Here is an 18,486-nt window from a genome sequence, read left to right as displayed (position 1 = left end):
AAATTCAAACCCCAATACTACAAAAAAAAAAAAATTAAAAAAAAAAACCCCAGCTATTAAGTTTACCATTTATGTCTCATTACCTTAGGAGGATATGTGGAAACTGACATATGGCTAATTCCTGCTGGCTCTGGAAGGAAGCTGTTCCTCTCCTGTGTTTGACCCTTTCTTACCAACCCTGAGGTGAGGAGGTACAGGAGAAAAGAGGGTAGTGGCAAGGCTTTCTTTTTAGGTAGGTAATTCATTTTAGTAATAAATGGCTCTGGGTTAGGTTCAGTGGCACACAGTATGGTGCTTCTGAAAGAATCTCAGCTTTGGAGTCTGGTAGACATGAGTCCAAATCCAAACTTGGCTAATCTTAGCTGTGTGGTCCTGCTTGGAGATGCTTGGAGCTTCAAGGTCCTCTTTTATGTTAGGAGTATTACATATCTTGCAATGCTACTGAAAAAGATTGTAATAAACACTTGTTAGTGACTAGCACATAGTAAGTGCACAGGAGATGACAGGTGAGCCTAAAGCATGGTGACAGGATGAGACATAATGGCCGACAGGTGCAAAGTGGAAGGGGCCATCTTCAAAAAATTGTTGAGGGTCCTGTTCTTGGTAGGACTCAAGAAGTGGCTGAATGACCCATGTGAAAGGTTCACATTGAAAGCATTTCAGAGAGCATTTCTGTTCACCTCCAAGATCTCTTTAATTTCTAAGATTATATAAAGAAATGTCCAAATTAGTGAGAAAACATTCTGGAATAAGTTCAAACCTAAAGGGCAAAGATGAGGTAATACAATATAGGTGCTGCAGTTACATGAAATGAGAGAAAGGTAGAAATTGCTTCTATGTTGCCACTGAATATCAGATTTAAAGATTAAGACCAGGCATTTAAAATTTTTCCCTTGGTAATCAGCGAGATGATTGATGCTAAATAGTAGTTAGGAAACAATTGCTTTCACACATGGATCTTGTTTGTTGAGCAACATAGATGGAATAGATGGGTTTGTGGGCTGGCACTTCTTGTGCTCTGTTGTGCTTCAGAGGCAAGAATAGTGGCTGAATTATCAAGCAAGTTCCAAGATTTTCTTCTGCCTGAGCTATGATGTGACCAGGAGCAGATTTTTATCTTCACCGGGATCAGAGTTTACTGACTAAATGAGGTCACCACCTCCCTGTCAGGTAGTATATGTTAAACCTTTTGGGCTCCTGAGATTAAGGCCAATTGCTCCTGGGATTATATTTATTTATAATTAAGCAACTCTAAGCAGATCAGGTGTAAGTTATTAATGAGGAGAAAAACAAACGCTGGCTAAGGCAAAATATGCATATAATATGATCAATGATTCTCCTAATTGTGCAGTGTGGATATTGGGATCCCATCAAGAACAAAAAAACCACCTCTTAGCCTTCCAGCTTTTCCTTTATCATGCTATAAAAACCTACTCAGATATGGATAAGTTCAGACACTCCTGAAAAGACAAATATCTCTGAAGTAAAAAAAATCTTAGAAGAAATAATTTTTAGAGTCATAAAGAAGTAATTTGACCTTTTCTCCCTATCTCAAATCCCTAAGGCTTTTAAAGGGTAGACACTAATCTGGAGCTCTTTCAAAGAATTTCTTTGCTACAGAACTGCTTGAATCCACCAATGAATTCAACAGAGGATTTCTTCTCTTCCGCTTTTTTGGTTTTTGAGAAAAGGTCTCACTGTGTAGTCCAAGCTGAACTTGAATTCACAATCCTCCTGCCTCAGCATTTCAAGTGCTGGGAATATGGGTATGCACACCACACCTGGCTTACATGGAGGATTTCTGTATCTAAAAGGATTTTTCTCACTTCTTTATTTTTTATAAGTTCTGCAACATTCAAAAAACAACAGGTTTTTTTTTTTTTTGGCTACAATTTGTCATATCCAGAAAGTCAGAAAAAGTATGAATCTTTAGTGTTAGATGTCTAAAAACAGAAAAAAAAATGAATAGCTAAAAATTCCTCATTTGGACAGGTCCTGAGTTAACGTCACATTCATCTTCGAAAAGAAATATCCTGACCTTGGACTTGACTGGTGAAAATTTCCAGGCACTCTATGAATGATAGGATACATGCCATTCAGTTGGCCAATTCTGGCATGTGAAATTTTTATAAACATCTTTTAAGCCCAAACCTCCTTGTTCACTGAAACCAATTGTTCTAATCTGACTCCCAATACTTCTTAAAACAAATGAACAAATAAAGAAAAATTCGCCCTGCGGGAGCACACATTTAAGTCTTTGTTGCCTGTGGACAGATACAGGGAAACCACATATGGATATGAATTAGCAGTTCTATGATGCAGCTGTGAATCGCTGAGTGGCCGTAAGCTTTAAGAATGTGCCTTACTGGCTCTGCACTGGCTGTGTCCAGAGGTGACCATCGAGGCAACATCAACCTGAAGAGGGTGTGAACCCCAGCAACTGCTCAATGGGTTTAAACCGCCACTCATCGGCCTCCAGCTCTTCTACCAAACCAGCTAGTTTTTCCATCCGAGCAACTTGCTGATCTGTAGGGTCAAGGAAGTAATATAATACAACAATGTATTTCCCATGACACTATCACAAATCACCAACATAATTACTGTTTAAGTACTTTCTAGATGATTTTCCCCCTCAGTAGTCTAGTAGGAGGGGTCTTACTCTATGTTCATCAGAAGGCTTTAATCTTCAAATAAACAAAACATTCCTAATCATTCTGCATTCATTGTCACTATTTTTGGTGGTTTTGGAGACTGAACCCAGTGCCTTGTATATACTAGGCAAGTGCTCTACCACTGAGCTATACACAGTTGAAACTTGGAATATTCCAGATCAAAATAAGCATTCACTTAATCATTCTGAGTACTTGCAAGTGTAATGTGTATTGTTCTCTTGTAGGTGTTACGTCATCAAGGGTCATGAGCTTCCTCATCTTCCTTCTCTCCAATTACATCACAGCAGCCTCAGTGGTCAAGCTTCTTATAGAGGGGACAATCTGCACTCTATTTCTTTCAGTCTAAAAAGTTTCTCACATTAAAAGTAATTTTTAAATATAGTTATTATAGGCTGGGGATGCAGTTCAGTGGTAGAGTACTTACCTTGCATGTGCCAGGTCCCTGGGTTTCATCCCCAGCACCACAAAACAAGAAAAACAATTATCACATTTTTAGTATGTGCTACATTTTTCTTTTTTTTTTTGGTGGTACCAGGGTTTGAATTCAGGGATTCATGCTTGCTAGGCAGGCGCTCTACTGCTTGAGCCACTCTGCCAGCCCTGTGCTGTACTCTTCACCCTCTGTGCCATTTTGATTCAATCCAGGGAGAGGCCACTGTAGCTTTCTCCCCTACATACTGCTTTCCATGGAGAAATATTTTGGAGGGTGAGCACAGCTCCCTGACATATAATGAAGACTTCATTAGGCAGAGGGTGTAGAATATGTGCCACGAGGGTCTCAGAGTCCAGGCAGACAATGAGACATTACATAAACACTCGAAAGTGAAGAATATGACGGTAATTCACAGAGGACAACAAAGGGAGGCTTCTGAAAGGAGGGGAAGAAGTAACAGGAGAACAGGAAGTCTGACTCCCTGAGAGAGCCAACCTCTCCGACTTCAACTTTATTGTTATTATTTTCTTTTTGGTGGCACTGGGGTTGAGCTAGGGCCTCACACTTGCTAGGCAGGCATTCTACCACTGAGCCACTCTGGCAGCCCTGTTTTTGTGTTGGGTATTTTCCTTCTTTTTTTTTTTTGTGGTTTTGGGGTTTGAACTCTGGGCCTATACATTCGTCTACTACATCAGTTCTTTTGTTGTAATGGGTTTTTTTAAGATAGGGTCTCCTGAAGTAGTTGCCCTGGCTGGCTTTGAACCATGATCTACTTTATCTCTGCCTCCTGAGTAGCTAAGATTATAGGCATGAGCCACTGGAACCTGGTTTGTGTTGGGTATTTTTGAGATAGGGTCTTGGGAACTATTTTCCTGGGCTGGCTTCAAACCTCAGTCCTCCTGATCTCTGCCTCCTGAGCAGCTAAGATTACAGGCGTGAGCCACCAATGTCTGGCTCTGACATCAACTTTAAGCCTCAATGTAGACACTCTGTCTGGATTAAGACCTTAGAATGTTCTTTATTTAGGAAGTACATTAAATAGCCTTGCTGAGTTTGGAGGTTTTTGTCACAACACACTGGGTTTTCAGATAAAAGCCAAATCACACTGACCTTTCAGAATCCTCTTTCCTCAGCCCCCATAAATTCATTTTCATAGTCAAGTACATCACACTGTTGTTCTTACCATGTTTCACCTGTTTAAGCGTGGATGCCACTTGATAACTGAACACGGACTCACAGAGGAATCTCTCAGAGCCATCTACAACAAAAGAGGAAAAGGTTTCGGTCTGCTCTAAGGGTTTCATGGCTTCTGATAAATCAAGTAAACCTGCCCATTCTTTTCCTTGCTTTTAAATGTGAGGTCTAAGCCATCTGCAATGTTAACAAAGAAGGTTTCTATTTCATTTAGAACAGTGCTCTGTCATAAAAGCTACTTTTTCTACACCTAGAATATTAAAATAGTTCCTCTACTTGTTTAAGTGTTTAAAAATAGTGTTTTAAAAAACAAAACCAAGAAACCTCAGTCGGACGTCCTGGTCAACACTCTGCCCACCCCCAACCTCACAGTTTCTTAATGTTCCCCTCTTCTGTACATCAGGCAAACACTGGCAGCTGACACATTTGGCCACTTGGCACTTGTGCTATCAAAATACAAAAGTATGCTAAAACTCCCAAGCCATTTTCATTCTAAAAAGCAAAGCTGAGGGAAAAAGAGTTGTTGATTTTTGATGTATCATATTACATCATTATGACCCTCACAAAACACTGCTGGGAAAGTTCATTCTGTAAACGCAAATTGTATCCTTGATTTTCCAGCTGAACCAAAACACTGCAATTTGGATGATGATAAGAGTATGGTGCAAGTTCAGAACCTAGAACTGAAATGGTGCCAAGAACTGCCAACAAGAAGGTGGCTAACCCGGTCACCACAACTCTGGGAAGATGACTATGAAACCTAAGCTAGCATGTGTTAATCCTTGTCAGGCAAAAGCTGATACAGCAAGACATATCCCCAAAGATAGCTAATCATGTAGGAAAATTTTATTTTTTAAAGAACGACAGAAACCATTTGGGCCTTGTATCTTATTGTAAAAATTCTAAAACAAATGCAAAGAGAGAACACAGTTGCCTTTCTCAGTAGCTTATGACAGCACTACTAAATGTCAAGCATTTACCCATCAATCCTGGGTTGGTGTCAGCCAGCTATTAAGTCACAGGGAGATTAGAATTACACATTCTGACCTCATGCGGAGTTTCACACTTGGCAACCCTTCTTTCAGAAGTTATGGTAATCAATAAGAAAAGCTACAGATATTGTATACAAATGGCTGGAACATACGCCAAGAGGGCTTCCTTTCAATATATCTTCAAATTGAGGCAAAAAAACCCCAAAAAAACAAAAAAGGAAGTATAAGTCCTAGGATGTATATTCTTCAAGGAGAGTTACCTCTGTACATTTAAGCTTTCCTCTCCCCCTCCTTCACTCCCTCTGTCCCTTCCTTTGTGATGCTGGGGTCTAAACCCAGGGCCTTTACCACTGAGCTATACCCTTGCTAAACTGTTCAATTTAAAAATCTAAGTAAGCTGATGACATTACTGAGTTTTTTTTTTTTTAGGCAATAGCAAATGGCAGCACATAAGCTATGAGTTCCAATAAGGGAAGTGGGACTACTGTGAACATTTGACACCAATGATACAATTTATTATAGCTCTTCCATGTAAATGATATGCTGGCATTCATTACCCTATTCATATCTTTGCTTAAAGAGTTCAGTTACAACTCAAGTTCTACTTTAGAAACAGCAAAGTGTAGAGAAGTAGAGCTTATGTCCTAGGTGGCTTGATCCTGAAGTTTAGGATCTCACATGAGGCAGTGAGGATCAAGCCAACATGTTCAGGGAAACTCCTGGAAATGCTGCCTCCTACTTATATTTCATCGTGGGCACTATTAGATAAAATGCTCAAGTCATGACTTTTGCATCTTTTCCTTAGTAATGGACTTCAAAGCAAAAAGATGTAAGCAAACCTTTCAAAAACTATCTGGGTGTCACACTATAGGCCTATGAACATACTTTTGCTGATTTTCAGCTCTGTATTAAGCACAAAGCCCATTGCTTATTAGCCACATCCTATTAGATGTAATATCTGTACCAATATAAAGTTTGGAATTTCTCCAGAGGAGTCAGCTGGGGCAATCTGTCTTCTATTTAGACATTGTAATGAAACCCTTTGTAACACACCAAGTAACAATACATCAGCTTTCCTCTTAAACAAGTGAAGGTTATAAATAGTTAAAAGTTCAGTAAATTGCCCAAACCTAACACTATCACCAACTCAAATAAATACAATGCTAATAAATTCACTTAAAGGAAAGTTACCTCACAGCAGGAAATTAGACAATGCTAGGTAATTTATACTTTGGTGTCCTAGGATATCACTAAAATATAGCCACATCTATATTTGGGTTGGAAGGCAGTCTCTAATTTGCTAATAACTGGGTGAGGACAACTGTAGCCCAGGGCAGGGGAATGATAAAACCTGCTGTGTGCTACTGTGTGGGCTGTTTATCAGAAAACAGATGCACCAAAAAGTTAATCCACAAGGTTAACTACAGGTTATTTGTATCTGGTATCCTAGACTTAAGAGGATGCAATATCAAGTTGAACTTGAGAAGACTGTGAACAACATCCGATCATGACTCCCAATTGCTTTGTTCCTTGCTCTTTTTTTTTCTTGCAGCACTTTAGCTTGAACTCAGGGCCTTACACTTGTTGGGCAAGTGCTCTACCACTTAAGTCACTCCACCAGTGCTGTTCCTTGCTCTCAATAGGCAACTTTCCTTACTCTATTTCCGTATTCTATTAAGTTGTCGTAAGAAAAATGTTTTGGTGCATGCATGTTAGATTAACTGCATAGCAGTATCACCGACACAATGCTTCCAAATCTAACATCCTTACATTTAGGAGTATTATATGGGAGGATGTACACAGATCATATGCAAATACTATGACATTTTAAGTAAGAAATTTGAGCATCTGCTGATTTTAGTATCCACGGGTACAGAGGGGTGAGGAGTGGGAGGTGATGTGGTGGAACCAATTCCTTGCAGGTACTGAAGAATGACTGTATGTTTTTCAATATGTATGCATTTTTGGTGGTATTGGGGTTCGAATTCAAGGCCTTCTGTTTGCTAAGCAGGTACCCTCCCATTTGAGCCATGCCCCTAATCTTTTTTTTTTTGGTGGCACAGGAATTTGAATTCAGGGGCTCACACTTGCTAGGCAGGTACTCTAATGCTTGAGCAACTCTGCCAGCTTTTTTAGTGATTTTTTTTTTTTTTTTCAAGATAGGGTCTCAGGAATTATTTGCCTCAGGCTGGCTTTGAACTGAGATCTCTATCTCTGCCTCCTAAGAGCTGTGATGCCCTGTCCCATCCCTTTTTGCTTAAGGCATTTTTGGAATGTCTAGGGATCTCCCTATCTTTGTTCTGCATAGTTAGGATGATGCACCATCACACCAAGCTTTCATTGGTTGAGATGGGGGGTCTCAAAAATTTTTTGCCTGGGGTGGCCTGGAATGATAATTTTCCTGTTCTCTACCTCCCAAGTAGCTGAGTAGCTAGGATTATAGGTGTGAGCCACCAAGCCCAGCTCAGTTTAATATTTTTTGACTTTTCTTTTTTTTTGCAGTTCTGGAGTTTGAACTCAGGGTCTGTTCTTACTAGGCAGATGCTCTTACCACTTGAGCCACACCTCCAGCCCTCAATTTAATATTCATTTTTTTTCCCCTCGGTGGTACTGTGGTTTGAACTCAGGGCCTCATGCTTGCCAGGCAAGTGCCCTACCATTTGAGCTACACACTCAATTTAATATTCTTGATATTAAATAATATTTAATATACTTGATTTGGCAAAGATAGTTCAAGGGATGCCATATCTAGCTGATTTTTCATAGTGCATCTTTATATGTAAGCACTAATCTTTAAGATTACTGATGAAACCTTGAAGAAGCAGAATCATAACTGTGCACTCTGAATTTAAACTTATAAATTTATTCTACAATAGAACCCAACACATTCCTCCATGAAGCAATAAAAATGGATAGATCTATGACTTGTTAGAACATCAACATTCAAATTAATCTCAGAAGCTTTCTTTTTCAATTCTTTCACATAACCAGGTGCATCTTGACAAAGAATGCTGATAGCTTTGAGACTATGGAGGCACCTCCTGTATTAAAATTCCTCTTGTAGGTAGAACTTAAATGACTTTAATCTTAGAGCACTATGATTAAGCATTGATTTCTCTTTTGCTGCTATAAAACTCATTAAGCAACTGAAGTGCTTTCAACTTTTCATTTGTTTTGCGGGAAACTTCCTTAATACTACATTTCTGTGGCATCTAACTAAAGCCATATTTGTAATGCTAGATGTGGTAAATGAGGCCCAATACTAACTTGGGTATTCAGTTAACACAAATGAAGAAAATGAAAAGATAAAGGCAGAAGGACGCATACCTCACCCACTACACTAGCTACATATGCTGCCTGGTCACCTACATCAGAACCTGTTGGAGAGGCTTATGGTCCGACAGTCTTTCTGTGTTTTCTGTTACAAGTGATTTTTCTGTTTGCCCTGGTTCTCTGGGCATGTAGCTTGGTAGAAGAGTGCTTGCCTAGCATCGTAAAGCCCTTGGGTTCAATCTCCAACACCACAAACAAAACTAAACAAAACCCAGAACCAAAAAAGAATCAGTTACAGTGTTTGGCCTGGCTTAACCCCAAACCTGCCTTTTATTATGCTTGTTATAAGTGAACAAAGATCACCCTCAAAATCTGACTCCCAACTATATTTAGTACCTTTCTCAGACATTTCCACATTAGTTTTAAAATACATTCATGTAAAATATGCAAAATTTAAAATAAAACGATCAATACATAATTTAGCAGAAAAATGTTTGATTTAAGTAGATTCTGAAGCCTTAGCAGGTTCTTTGCCAATGTTTTTCAAAATATGGGGTAAACACTACCTTTATGAGAGGGTGGGTCCTGGATATTGGTCAAAAATGAAGATTCTTATGCTATACTCAACACATTGTTAAATAAGCTCCTCAGGTGATTTTTATGCTTCCTATTAAGAATTATTCTAAGTCACGTTGGTACACACCTGTAATCCCAGCACTCAGGAGGCAGAGGCAGGAAGGATTATGAGTTCAAGGCCAGCATGGGCTACATAGTGAGACCCCACCCCCCACCCCATCTCAAAAAAAAAAAAAAAAAAAGTATCTCTTAAAGTGACACAAATCTGATGAATTCCAGTCACCAATGCTGTTTCAGTTTAATGGCTTGTACTCTCTTTTTTAGCCAGGCAGTATGTAAATGTATGCTGAATAACATGGTGAATGACTGGATGCAAATCTGTCTCTGGTGCTCGAAAAACCACACAGCATCATCCTGCAGTGGGGCAGGGCAGTCATCTTCATATATGGTAGTGTACTACTTTTTATTTCCTCTTAGAACCCCTCTAGTGAGGGGTTACTCTAACTGTAGATTAATTATACTAGAAAAGAAAATCAGCCAGAAGCGTATTTTAAGAGCATCTGCTTAGCTAGTGCAAAGCCCTGAGTATAAAACAAACCAACAAGCAACCTCCATCCCCAGCAAAACATCAAACCTACCAATCATAGCGAGGTGGATAGGGGCCAGGATAAAGCAAACTGGAGCAGGAGCTGAAGAGAATTCCTGGCTCCAGCACTGACTCTGCCTTTAACAGGATTAAATCACTCAACTTTTCTGGATCTAAAGAAATCTAGGTGGCCCTCAATTTCCAGTCTTTTTCAGCTCTAAAATTCTGATTCTAGAGCAAGATTTGTTTTTAAAGATATCATTCTGAGATGGAGAAAAGAGATGAAATGTAGAACTGAAATTAGGGCAAATTCATCTCTAATCCACTTAATAGCTTCTTTACAATTAATATTCATTGCAGGTCTGAATACAATTATTCAGCAAAAAGCAGCATGAGATCACCTTCTAAGATCTCTCCAGCTCCTTTGGGGTAGGTGAAAAGGGCTTTCCGTGGTGGGGCAAGGTCTGAGACACTGAAACCAGATCCAGTGACAGAACTTCCGCTGACCCCACCAGCTGAGGAGGAGGAGGAAGAGGCAGCCATTTCCTCTGTAGAATTCTCACTTCACTGCAGAGAAAGAAAAACAGCAGTTGGCAAGTTTATAGAAGTGGGATTGACAACATTTCCTTCTAGCTTCCATAGGGCCAGCATACACTTTTATAAAGAATTAGCCTCTCTTTTTTCTGTCTTCTCTCTTCAATAATCTTTTATTGATGCCTCAGGCCAAAATGTCTCTCAGGTTTTGAAGTCTATTTAGAACACTGCTTCCTATCATTAGCAAACTTTTTATATCATTTGGGATTGATGGTGGGTGATTTATGAGTTATGAAAGGTGATAAGGTAGTGTCAAGGCAGAAATGTGACTTACGAAATAAATTACGAGGATAAAACAATCATGTGCCATAGGACAGTTTGTCTTGGATACATCCTGACCAAGCCACACCAAGAAATTCACTTATAAAAATTTTCCAAACAAGATTCCAGAATAACACTGTGTTCTGTTCCCAGGGAAGGGAAATCAGTCAGGAAATACATATTGGCACTTTCATCAAAAAAAATTTTAACCTTTTCATCCAAATGTAGTACCTAAAATTTTCACTTGGTGGCGTCCCACAACTGGAACAAGATAGCTCAAGAAATGGTCTTGGAAATCATGAATAGAGCCCCTTATGAATAGAGCAGCTGTGCGTTTAATCCTGTCATATCAAAAACCCAAATGTAAGTGAGGAAATCTGTGTGGAATACACTACTTATAAAAGTTCAAAACAAGAGCACTCATTTTAACTAAAGATTCTAAAGCGTATACCTTCTAAAAAAAAAAAAAAGACCGAAATGGTTTAGTACCACACTGTCTAGTACAGCTTTCTGCCACTGTGGAAATATTCTAACATTCTATTTCTGCATGATCTAATACAGTAGTCACTCTTGTCATGTTGTGGCTATAAAGTGACTGAAGAACTGTATTTTCAATTTTATTTAATGTTAATTAAAATTTCAAAATAGCCACATGTGACTAGTAGCCACTGTACTGGATAGTGCAGTTTTAGTATTTAAATTAAAAAATGACTTTAGCTGATGTGGTGGCAGTTGCAGTTACTCAGAAGGCTGAGGCAGGAAAATAGCCAGTTTGAGGCCAGCCTGGAATACAAAGTAAGATCTTATCTCAAAAAACCCCAAAGACAACAACAAAAAAACCCAAACAAAAAACTCCCAGACAACAATAAAAACCTTGATTAATGGCTAATTTTGTTATGTAGATTGTAACTCAACCAAAAAAAAAAAAGACTTAAAAAGGGTTTTAAAAGTGAGTTTTCTACTGTGACTTTGTTCAGAGACTGTTGCGTGTATTTTGCTGGTTGTAAAATGAACACATGTGCTATACAAAGCTGAGGGCTGGGGTGCAGCTTAGTGGCAGAGCATGTGCTTAGTATTCTTGAGTTCTTGGATGATTCCACTTTAAAGAAATTGAAACCTATATGTTTTATAAGCTTTTTTTTTGGGGTGGGTGGGGGGTCAAACTCAGAGCCCTTGCTCGGCAGGCTAGCACTCAAGTCATGCCTCAGCCCCAAAACTAAGTTGTTTTTTTTTTTTTACGGTACTGGGGCTTGAACTCCGGGCCTTCACCTTGAGCCACTCCACCAGCCCTATTTTTGTGAAGGGTTTTTCAAGATAGGGTCTCATGGAACTATTTGCCTGGGCTTCGAACTGTGATCCTCCTGATCTCTGCCTCTTGAGTAGCTAGGATTACAGGCATGGGCCACCGGCACCTGGGCAAACCTGTTTTTAAAAATAGAAACAATATGAGGGAATGTTATGTAGATATAAAACCTATATATAAACAACACCCAGTTTCCTAGTAAGGCAAATGATATACTAAGTCTGAAATGCTACCTACCCCATTTCCTTAATTTTATGAAGGTGATTTGCTGCTGTCAGAGAAGCAGAGCTTGGTTTCTGATTTCATTATGTGTCTATAAGTAATACTGATTAATACTGAAGAGGGATATGTATGGGAACAGTAAGGCTACTGCTATAATTAGATTGTAAGCCTATTAAAATGCAAGTTGATTAATGACATTTTTAATATTGCTAATAGATTACTTTTCCTTTTTTCTCTGAGTTCTGATAACTTTCCAAATTGTATTCATATCCATAGAGGCAACATCTTTTCAGGTTAGATTCATAACCAATGCTTTGGACCACAGTGAGTCAAAATATAGCTTGGTAAGTTTTAAAATACTCTTTAAAAAGAACTTAAACATTAATGGACCAGGTCCAAATCTCCAAATGGATTCCTGGTGGGATTCAAATAAAGCACACAGACAACCTGGCCACCTTCTGGAGAGTAGCTCATTCTTTATTTCCCACCAGTTCAGAGTAGAACCCGCTGTGAACTGTTTATATAGCTCACCTAAGATTTAAACTCTAATCTTTTTCTTCCATTCTGATAAGTGCTCTATTTAGTTGCAAATGCTTTATACTTTATATTTTGAGATCAGCTGCTCAGCAGAGAGCCCAAGCAACTGCTAGAGTGAGAAGTTTCAAAAGCTAGCCACAGTGTGATTTCTAAACTGAATATAATTAAAGGAACTTCCTTTCATCCTACTTTCTTTCAAATTCTCAGAACTACTATCATTCCATATACAAAACAGCCAGGGTTGAAAAACGGAGCACAGAATTAGCAAAGTCTAACTTTAAATAAGCAGTTTTCTGCTGAAGTGGAAAGATACACCTAAGCAATTTCTAGTGCCGAAGATTTAAGTTCATGTACTTGCCTAGCAAGGGCAGGCTCTGAGTTCAAACCCTAGTAATGCCAGTTCTTTCTGGGTGCTGGAGATTGAATCCAGGGCCTTGCAAATGCTAGGAAGTGCTCTTCTATTGAGCTACACTCAGGACCTAGGTTATTTTGAATGCTATAAGAAAGTAGGAGTTAAACTAACAATAAATGCTAGATTTTAACTGCCCTCTGAGAGTAGGCATAAAGCCAGGCCTACAGCAAGTAAACAGCTGCACATTTAAGTAAATGGCAGCAGACTGAATTAAATGATTCACAGGAACCACAGATTCCTTAAAAGTCATCTAATCCAATTTCTTCATTTTATAGATGACAAAACAGAGGCACCAAGATAATTTCAGCTTATTTGCTGTGACATTTTAGAAGCAATGGCTTCTTGACATGTCACGTAGTTCATGCCTGTAATCCTAACTACTTTGGAGATTGAGATGGGGAGGGTTGAGGTTTGAGGCTAGCCCAGGCAAATAGTTTGCAAGACCCCATCTCCAAAATAACCAGAGCAAAATGGATGAGTGGAGGTGTGGCTCAAGCTATAGAGTGCCTGCTTTGCAACTGCAAAGCCCTTGATTCAAACCACAATCCCACCAAAAACCAAAAAAAAAAACAACCTAGAAAAAGAAAAAACAAGCTAGAAAGAGAGGTTTTCTCTTTCTAGGTTGAATCTTGGTTTTGCTACTTACTTGCTGTGTGACTCTGGACAAATAACTTAACTTTTCTGTTTCTTAGTTATCCTATCTAAAAATGAGAACAGTAACAGAGACTGCCTATAGAGGTGTGACGAAGATTAATACATGTAAATTAACTAGAACAGTTTTGTGCTTAGTAAACACCTAATAAAGCTTAGATATCCAAAAATCAATGGACTTTACTTCTGATTTTTTTTTTTTTGACAAGTCTTTCTATGCAGCAAAGGCTTGGTATGTAGGACAAGCTGACCTCAAACTTGTGATCCTCCTGTCTCTTGCCTCCCGAGTGCTGGAGTTTCCAGGCATGGGATACAACACCCCATTACTTCTGAATCTTTTTCCCCTATGTAGATCCCAGTTTTTCAAACTTACTATGTCCCAACACAGGTTCTCATGGGAAAGTTCAAATTGCCTCCTTCTTAGAGACACAGCAAGCTCCTGGAGGCAAAAGGGTCTGCTCAGGAAGATGGAAATGCCCTCTGTTTTGCACTTCACACACTCATCACTGATCTACACACCCAGCCCTGACACTCTCACTTTAAAGTTCATTATCTTAGTAAGAATCCTGTGATTTTGCAAAGCGGGGAAAGAATTGTCTATCTTTAAGGCCTAGTACAAAACCATTGTGTTTCTTGGATGAATGATTTACAAATAACAGAATAAGGGCTAGCAGTTCAGCAAAGGTTACGCAGGGGACAGAGAGGTTTGGTGTCATGTGGATTGGCCCATCATGTTTTCTTTATCTTCTTCATTGTGCAGATCTACTTACACGATTGATGATGAAATAACCTGGGACTTTGCCCCTAACAAGGGAAACTAGGACTATTGGCTGTAGAAATCTTCATAGGAAAGCAAAGATATTTTGGGAAACACTGCGTAATTAAATATTAACTTTGTGTATGACAGGGATGACCTTTCTAGCATAGTTATGTCTATTTTCCTTCTTTTTTTTTTTCGGTGCTGTTGTTTGAACTAAGGACCTACACCTTGAGCCACTCTATTAGCCCTATTTTTATGAAGGGGTGTTTCATGATAGGGTTTCACGACCTATTTGCCCAGGCTGGCTTTGAACCAAGAGCCTTTTGATTGCTGCCTCCTGAGTAGATAAGATTACAGGCGTAAGTCACTGCCGTCTGGCAGTGATTATTACTTTCTGCTCTCCCTTAGATGCATGAAGACAAGGGCCTCCCTTCTGCCACACAGCTGGGGCTTTTTGTGTGAACAGTTTCCCTTGCCACCATCTTCTGTAAGCTCCAGTGTGAGGCCCATCAATCCTGTACCCTTGATACTATGCAGTGCTGAAGCCAGGCTGTGATCCATGCAGAATAGAATGGCTCTTCTCTCTTGCAGCCTCTTCTCTCTTCCTGAGTATCTTCCAGGTACTCCCAATGTCCATGAGACTAACAACCCTCTTTTAGCTAAAACCTCTCCACAGGTTTGGAGCTGAATTCAGAGCCTAAAACCTCTCCACAGGTTTGGAGCTGAATTCAGAGCCTATACTCTCTACCCATTAGCTAATGGCAGTTGATCAGGCTCCTCAATTCTGCCTGCCCTTTTGCAACAACTCTTTTTTTGGGGTGGTATTGGGGTTTGAACTCAGGACCTTAAGCTTGCTAGGTAGGTGCTCTACCACTTCTGCCACACCTCCAGCTCTCTTTTTTTCAGGGAGGGTGGGTGGGAATGGGGTTTGAATTCAAGGCTTCATGCTTGCAAAGTAGGCACTCCACCCATTGAGTCAAGCTTCAGTCCATTTCGGTCTGGTTATTTTGGAGATGGGGGTATCTCGAACCTGCCCTCCCTCTCTGCTCTCAAACTATGATCCTCCAGATCTTAGCCTCCCAAGTAGCTGGTGTGAGCTACCAGTGCCCAGCTCCAGCAACTCTTAAATATTCAAAACTTGCAAAGGAGCCAAGAGCTGCCAGAGCAACACAGAAACTCAGGGGCCCTCAAATTAGTCCTTGCTTACTTCTGTTAGGACGTTTCTGGCAGTTCTGACAGAAGCAAATGTTTGCTCCATCAGTAGTCCTGCAATGGAAAGGCCAGCAGATAGTCTATTCCTATTTTCTTAAAAAGATCTTGCTTTTAAAAAAAGTCTCATAAAAAAATACATGCTGGCCAGGCGCAGTGGTAAATCCCAGTATTCGGGAGGATGCTGCAGTAAAATCGCGAGTTCGAGGCCAGCCTGGACTACATAGCCAGGGAAACAAATCTTCCCATTGTGTCCCACCTACATAGCTGGACTACAATATAAATCAAATTGATGCTGCAGCTATAGCTGGGTGGAGTTGAAAGGCAGGCTGGAGAGGGAGGAGTCAGAACACCAGCTGTGGCCAAATTCGCTCCCAGCCACTTTCCTACCCAGCCTAGTCCCGAGAAGCGACGCCCAGCGGTCGCCCACTGCGCAGGCGCACAACCCTCGCCCGCATGCGCACTCCGAGCTGCGGGCTGAGGAAATTCCTTTTTACACGCCTCTGCGGCAGCCTCCTGTGTCTTCTCCCACCTTCTGCATTTTCCTAGTCCCTGCAGGTAGGATCTCAGGGGTCAGCTCCCTTTCCACCCAGCTCCCGAAGGTCCTTGAATCCTCGGCCACTTACCTCAGCGGCTTAGGCCCTTCTTTTGACAGCCCCGCCCCCAGGGCCAGCGGTCGCGCTCACAACGACAAGGACGGCAGCGTGCGCGCGCCCGAGCGTGGTGGGCGTGGCCTAACGGGCGCGGGGCGGAACGCGGATGGAGAACACTTCCGGGTCCCTGACCTCCCTGGCCTTCTCGCTCTCGCTTGGTGTTCCTGCCGCATTAGAACCTTCATTCCTCACTTTGGCTTACTTGGGATTTTTTTTTTTTTTTTTTTGTCATTTTTATAATTCAGGGACTCAGTTCACCCCACGATATTGAAGAAAGATAACGTTTTGCCTTTTGCAGTCTCCACGAAGCAGGGTTCAATTAGTGTTCCCTTCTGCTCAGTCGCAGAAGGTACTGGAAAGAAAGGTGCAGATTGCTGTCTCACTACTGCTTCCTCCAGGCTCGTGCACTTCACATTGCAGCTTACTTATTGAAGTAGGCTTATTAAAGTCTGTTTTTGCCGAACTCATTTTTTTGGGGGGGGGGCTGCTAAAGGAAGGAGAACCAGAGTGCAATGCCATTTGAGCATTACTAATTATGCCCCCTCTTTCTCCAAGATATAGTTTGTGTTATTTTTCAAAACACAAAACCTCTCCTTGGTTCTGCGAGCAAACTACCAATTAAAGAAACCTACTTGCAGAGGGTTGGACTGAACATTAGTGTGTTGAGTAAGGATTGATCTGTTTTCTTGGGTGCTCAAGTGTTCTGGATTTCATGACTGTCCAAGCTATGTGTGGTAGGGGTGTGGATTGAGCTTAACTACAGCTAGCTCACAAGGAACCATTTTTTCCTGAATGAAGTCATTAAGCGGTGACTAGAAGCTTGACTCAGAGACGTTTACATCGTTGGGCAGTGACCTATGGAAATTGAATTTCTCTCAGCATTGTGTTAGTCTGAGAATATGTTGGCAAAGTCATATTTTAACTGCTTTCACAGGCAAGTGGGTCTGATGTTAGGTATGTATGTACAGCACCTCTAAATGTACTTAGCCGCTTCCCTGTAAGTGTAATAAATATCCCTCATTGTATTAATTATCAGACAATAGAAAGGGTGAGGCATTTGGCACATAGTTAAACATTAAAGGTTGCACTCCTTTTAGCTTAAAGTAATAAAGAGATCTCTGTACTCTTTCAAAGTTATCAGAGGGCTGTATATCAATGCCTTTTAGTCACCTTTTTTGGTGGTGATAAATTGTTCACAAGTTATTTTACTGTGTAGAGCGAACCAGGAATGCAGTTGTGTGGTGGAACATGCAGCAATTGACTTAACATAGTTTATAAATGGGCAGTTCAAAGAAAGTAGGACAATTTTGCTTAGGATGTACTGTGAACTGATGCCCAGTTATTACCCTTTCAGGCCTACATAATGATCCATATAATAGAGTTTTTATTTCTAATTTTAAAAGGGTAAGGTGATGATTTATTTTTCAGGACTTAAGTAGTGTTTGGAGAAAGTATCATGGAAGTTCTGCGCCCACAGCTTATAACAATTGATGGACGGAATTACAGGAAGAATCCTATCCAAGAAAAGACTTATCAACACGAAGAAGATGATGATAACTTCTATCAAGGTAATCCTTGTTCTCGGGTTAGATTAGAAGTAAAATGTTCTCTATGCCCTGAGTTCAAACCTTCAAACCCCAGTACTGTCCAAAAAAAAAAAAAAAAAAGTGCCAAGCATGGGTGGTTCACTCCTGTAACACTAGCTGCTTGGGAGGTTGAGATCGGGAGGATAGCAGTTCAAGGTCAGCTTGGGCAAAAAGTTCTTGAGACCTCATTTCAATCAATAAAAGCTGGGCCTAGAGGCAGGCATATGTTGCTCCAGCTACAAGGAAAGCATAAATAGGAGGATCATTATCCAGGTGGCCCAGGAATAAATGTGAGACCCTATCTGAAAAACAGTTAAAGCAAAAAGGGCTGGTGTTGTGACTCAAGTGGTAGAATGCCTGTCTAGCAAGCGCAGGGCCCTGAGTTCCTGAGTTCAAACCCCAGTTCTTCCATCCCTCCCTCTTCCCCCTCCAAAACAAAAAAACAAATACCCTGAGCTGTTGAGATGGGCTCTAAATACTTCCAGGGTACTTACCTTGGGCTCATGTTTAATGCGTAAACAGGGCCTTTCATGTTCTTTGTGACTTTCCCCTTTTGATTCATAAGCCTTTTC

General features: G+C 40.5%; 2 protein-coding genes across 9 annotated transcripts in view; one reads left to right on the top strand and one right to left on the bottom strand.

The window, feature by feature from the left end:
* Positions 1–669: 669 nt before the first annotated feature.
* On the bottom strand, positions 670–16,415 carry Anapc16 (anaphase promoting complex subunit 16). Of its 2 annotated transcripts, XM_074079094.1 has the most exons (5): positions 16,302–16,414; positions 11,920–12,003; positions 10,128–10,293; positions 4,289–4,363; positions 670–2,526 (listed from the first exon to the last, which is right to left on the bottom strand). In XM_074079094.1, exons 3-5 carry the CDS (start codon positions 10,267–10,269, stop codon positions 2,411–2,413), a joined length of 333 nt encoding a protein of 110 aa, XP_073935195.1. In that variant the 5' UTR covers positions 10,270–10,293; positions 11,920–12,003; positions 16,302–16,414; the 3' UTR covers positions 670–2,410. The 2 variants fall into 2 exon arrangements, with proteins under 2 accessions (XP_073935195.1, XP_020017904.1); XM_020162315.2 differs by lacking the exon at positions 11,920–12,003 and having other exon boundaries at positions 16,302–16,415.
* Ascc1 (activating signal cointegrator 1 complex subunit 1) overlaps positions 16,078–18,486 on the top strand; it is a 142,331-nt gene continuing 139,922 nt past the window's right edge. For 4 of the 7 annotated variants that reach the window (XM_020161910.2, XM_074079088.1, XM_074079092.1 and 1 more), the window contains exons 1-2: positions 16,078–16,233; positions 17,757–17,896. In XM_020161910.2, coding sequence (XP_020017499.2) covers positions 17,785–17,896 — 112 coding nt within the window. In that variant the 5' untranslated portion in view covers positions 16,078–16,233; positions 17,757–17,784. Of the gene's footprint in view, positions 16,234–16,474; positions 16,678–16,704; positions 17,283–17,756; positions 17,897–18,486 lie in introns of those variants that run through there. The other 3 variants (XM_074079090.1, XM_074079091.1, XM_074079089.1) reach the window with 3 other exon arrangements.

The sequence above is a fragment of the Castor canadensis genome, chromosome 7 (assembly GCF_047511655.1).
Source record: "Castor canadensis chromosome 7, mCasCan1.hap1v2, whole genome shotgun sequence".
Lineage (NCBI taxonomy): Eukaryota > Metazoa > Chordata > Mammalia > Rodentia > Castoridae > Castor > Castor canadensis.
The sequence above is the reverse complement of the archived record's forward strand: the minus strand, read 5'-3'. Positions and strand labels throughout refer to the sequence as shown.

Coding starts and splice junctions, on each gene's coding strand:
- Anapc16 (XM_020162315.2), bottom strand. CDS start 10,269: ATGGCTGCCTCTTCCTCCTCCTCCTCAGCTGGTGGGGTCAGCGGAAGT. Junction 4,364..10,127: donor AGCTGGAGAGATCTTAGAAG/GTGATCTCATGC, acceptor CTTTTGTTGTAG/ATGGCTCTGAGAGATTCCTC. Junction 2,527..4,288: donor GCTTAAACAGGTGAAACATG/GTAAGAACAACA, acceptor TTGACCCTACAG/ATCAGCAAGTTGCTCGGATG.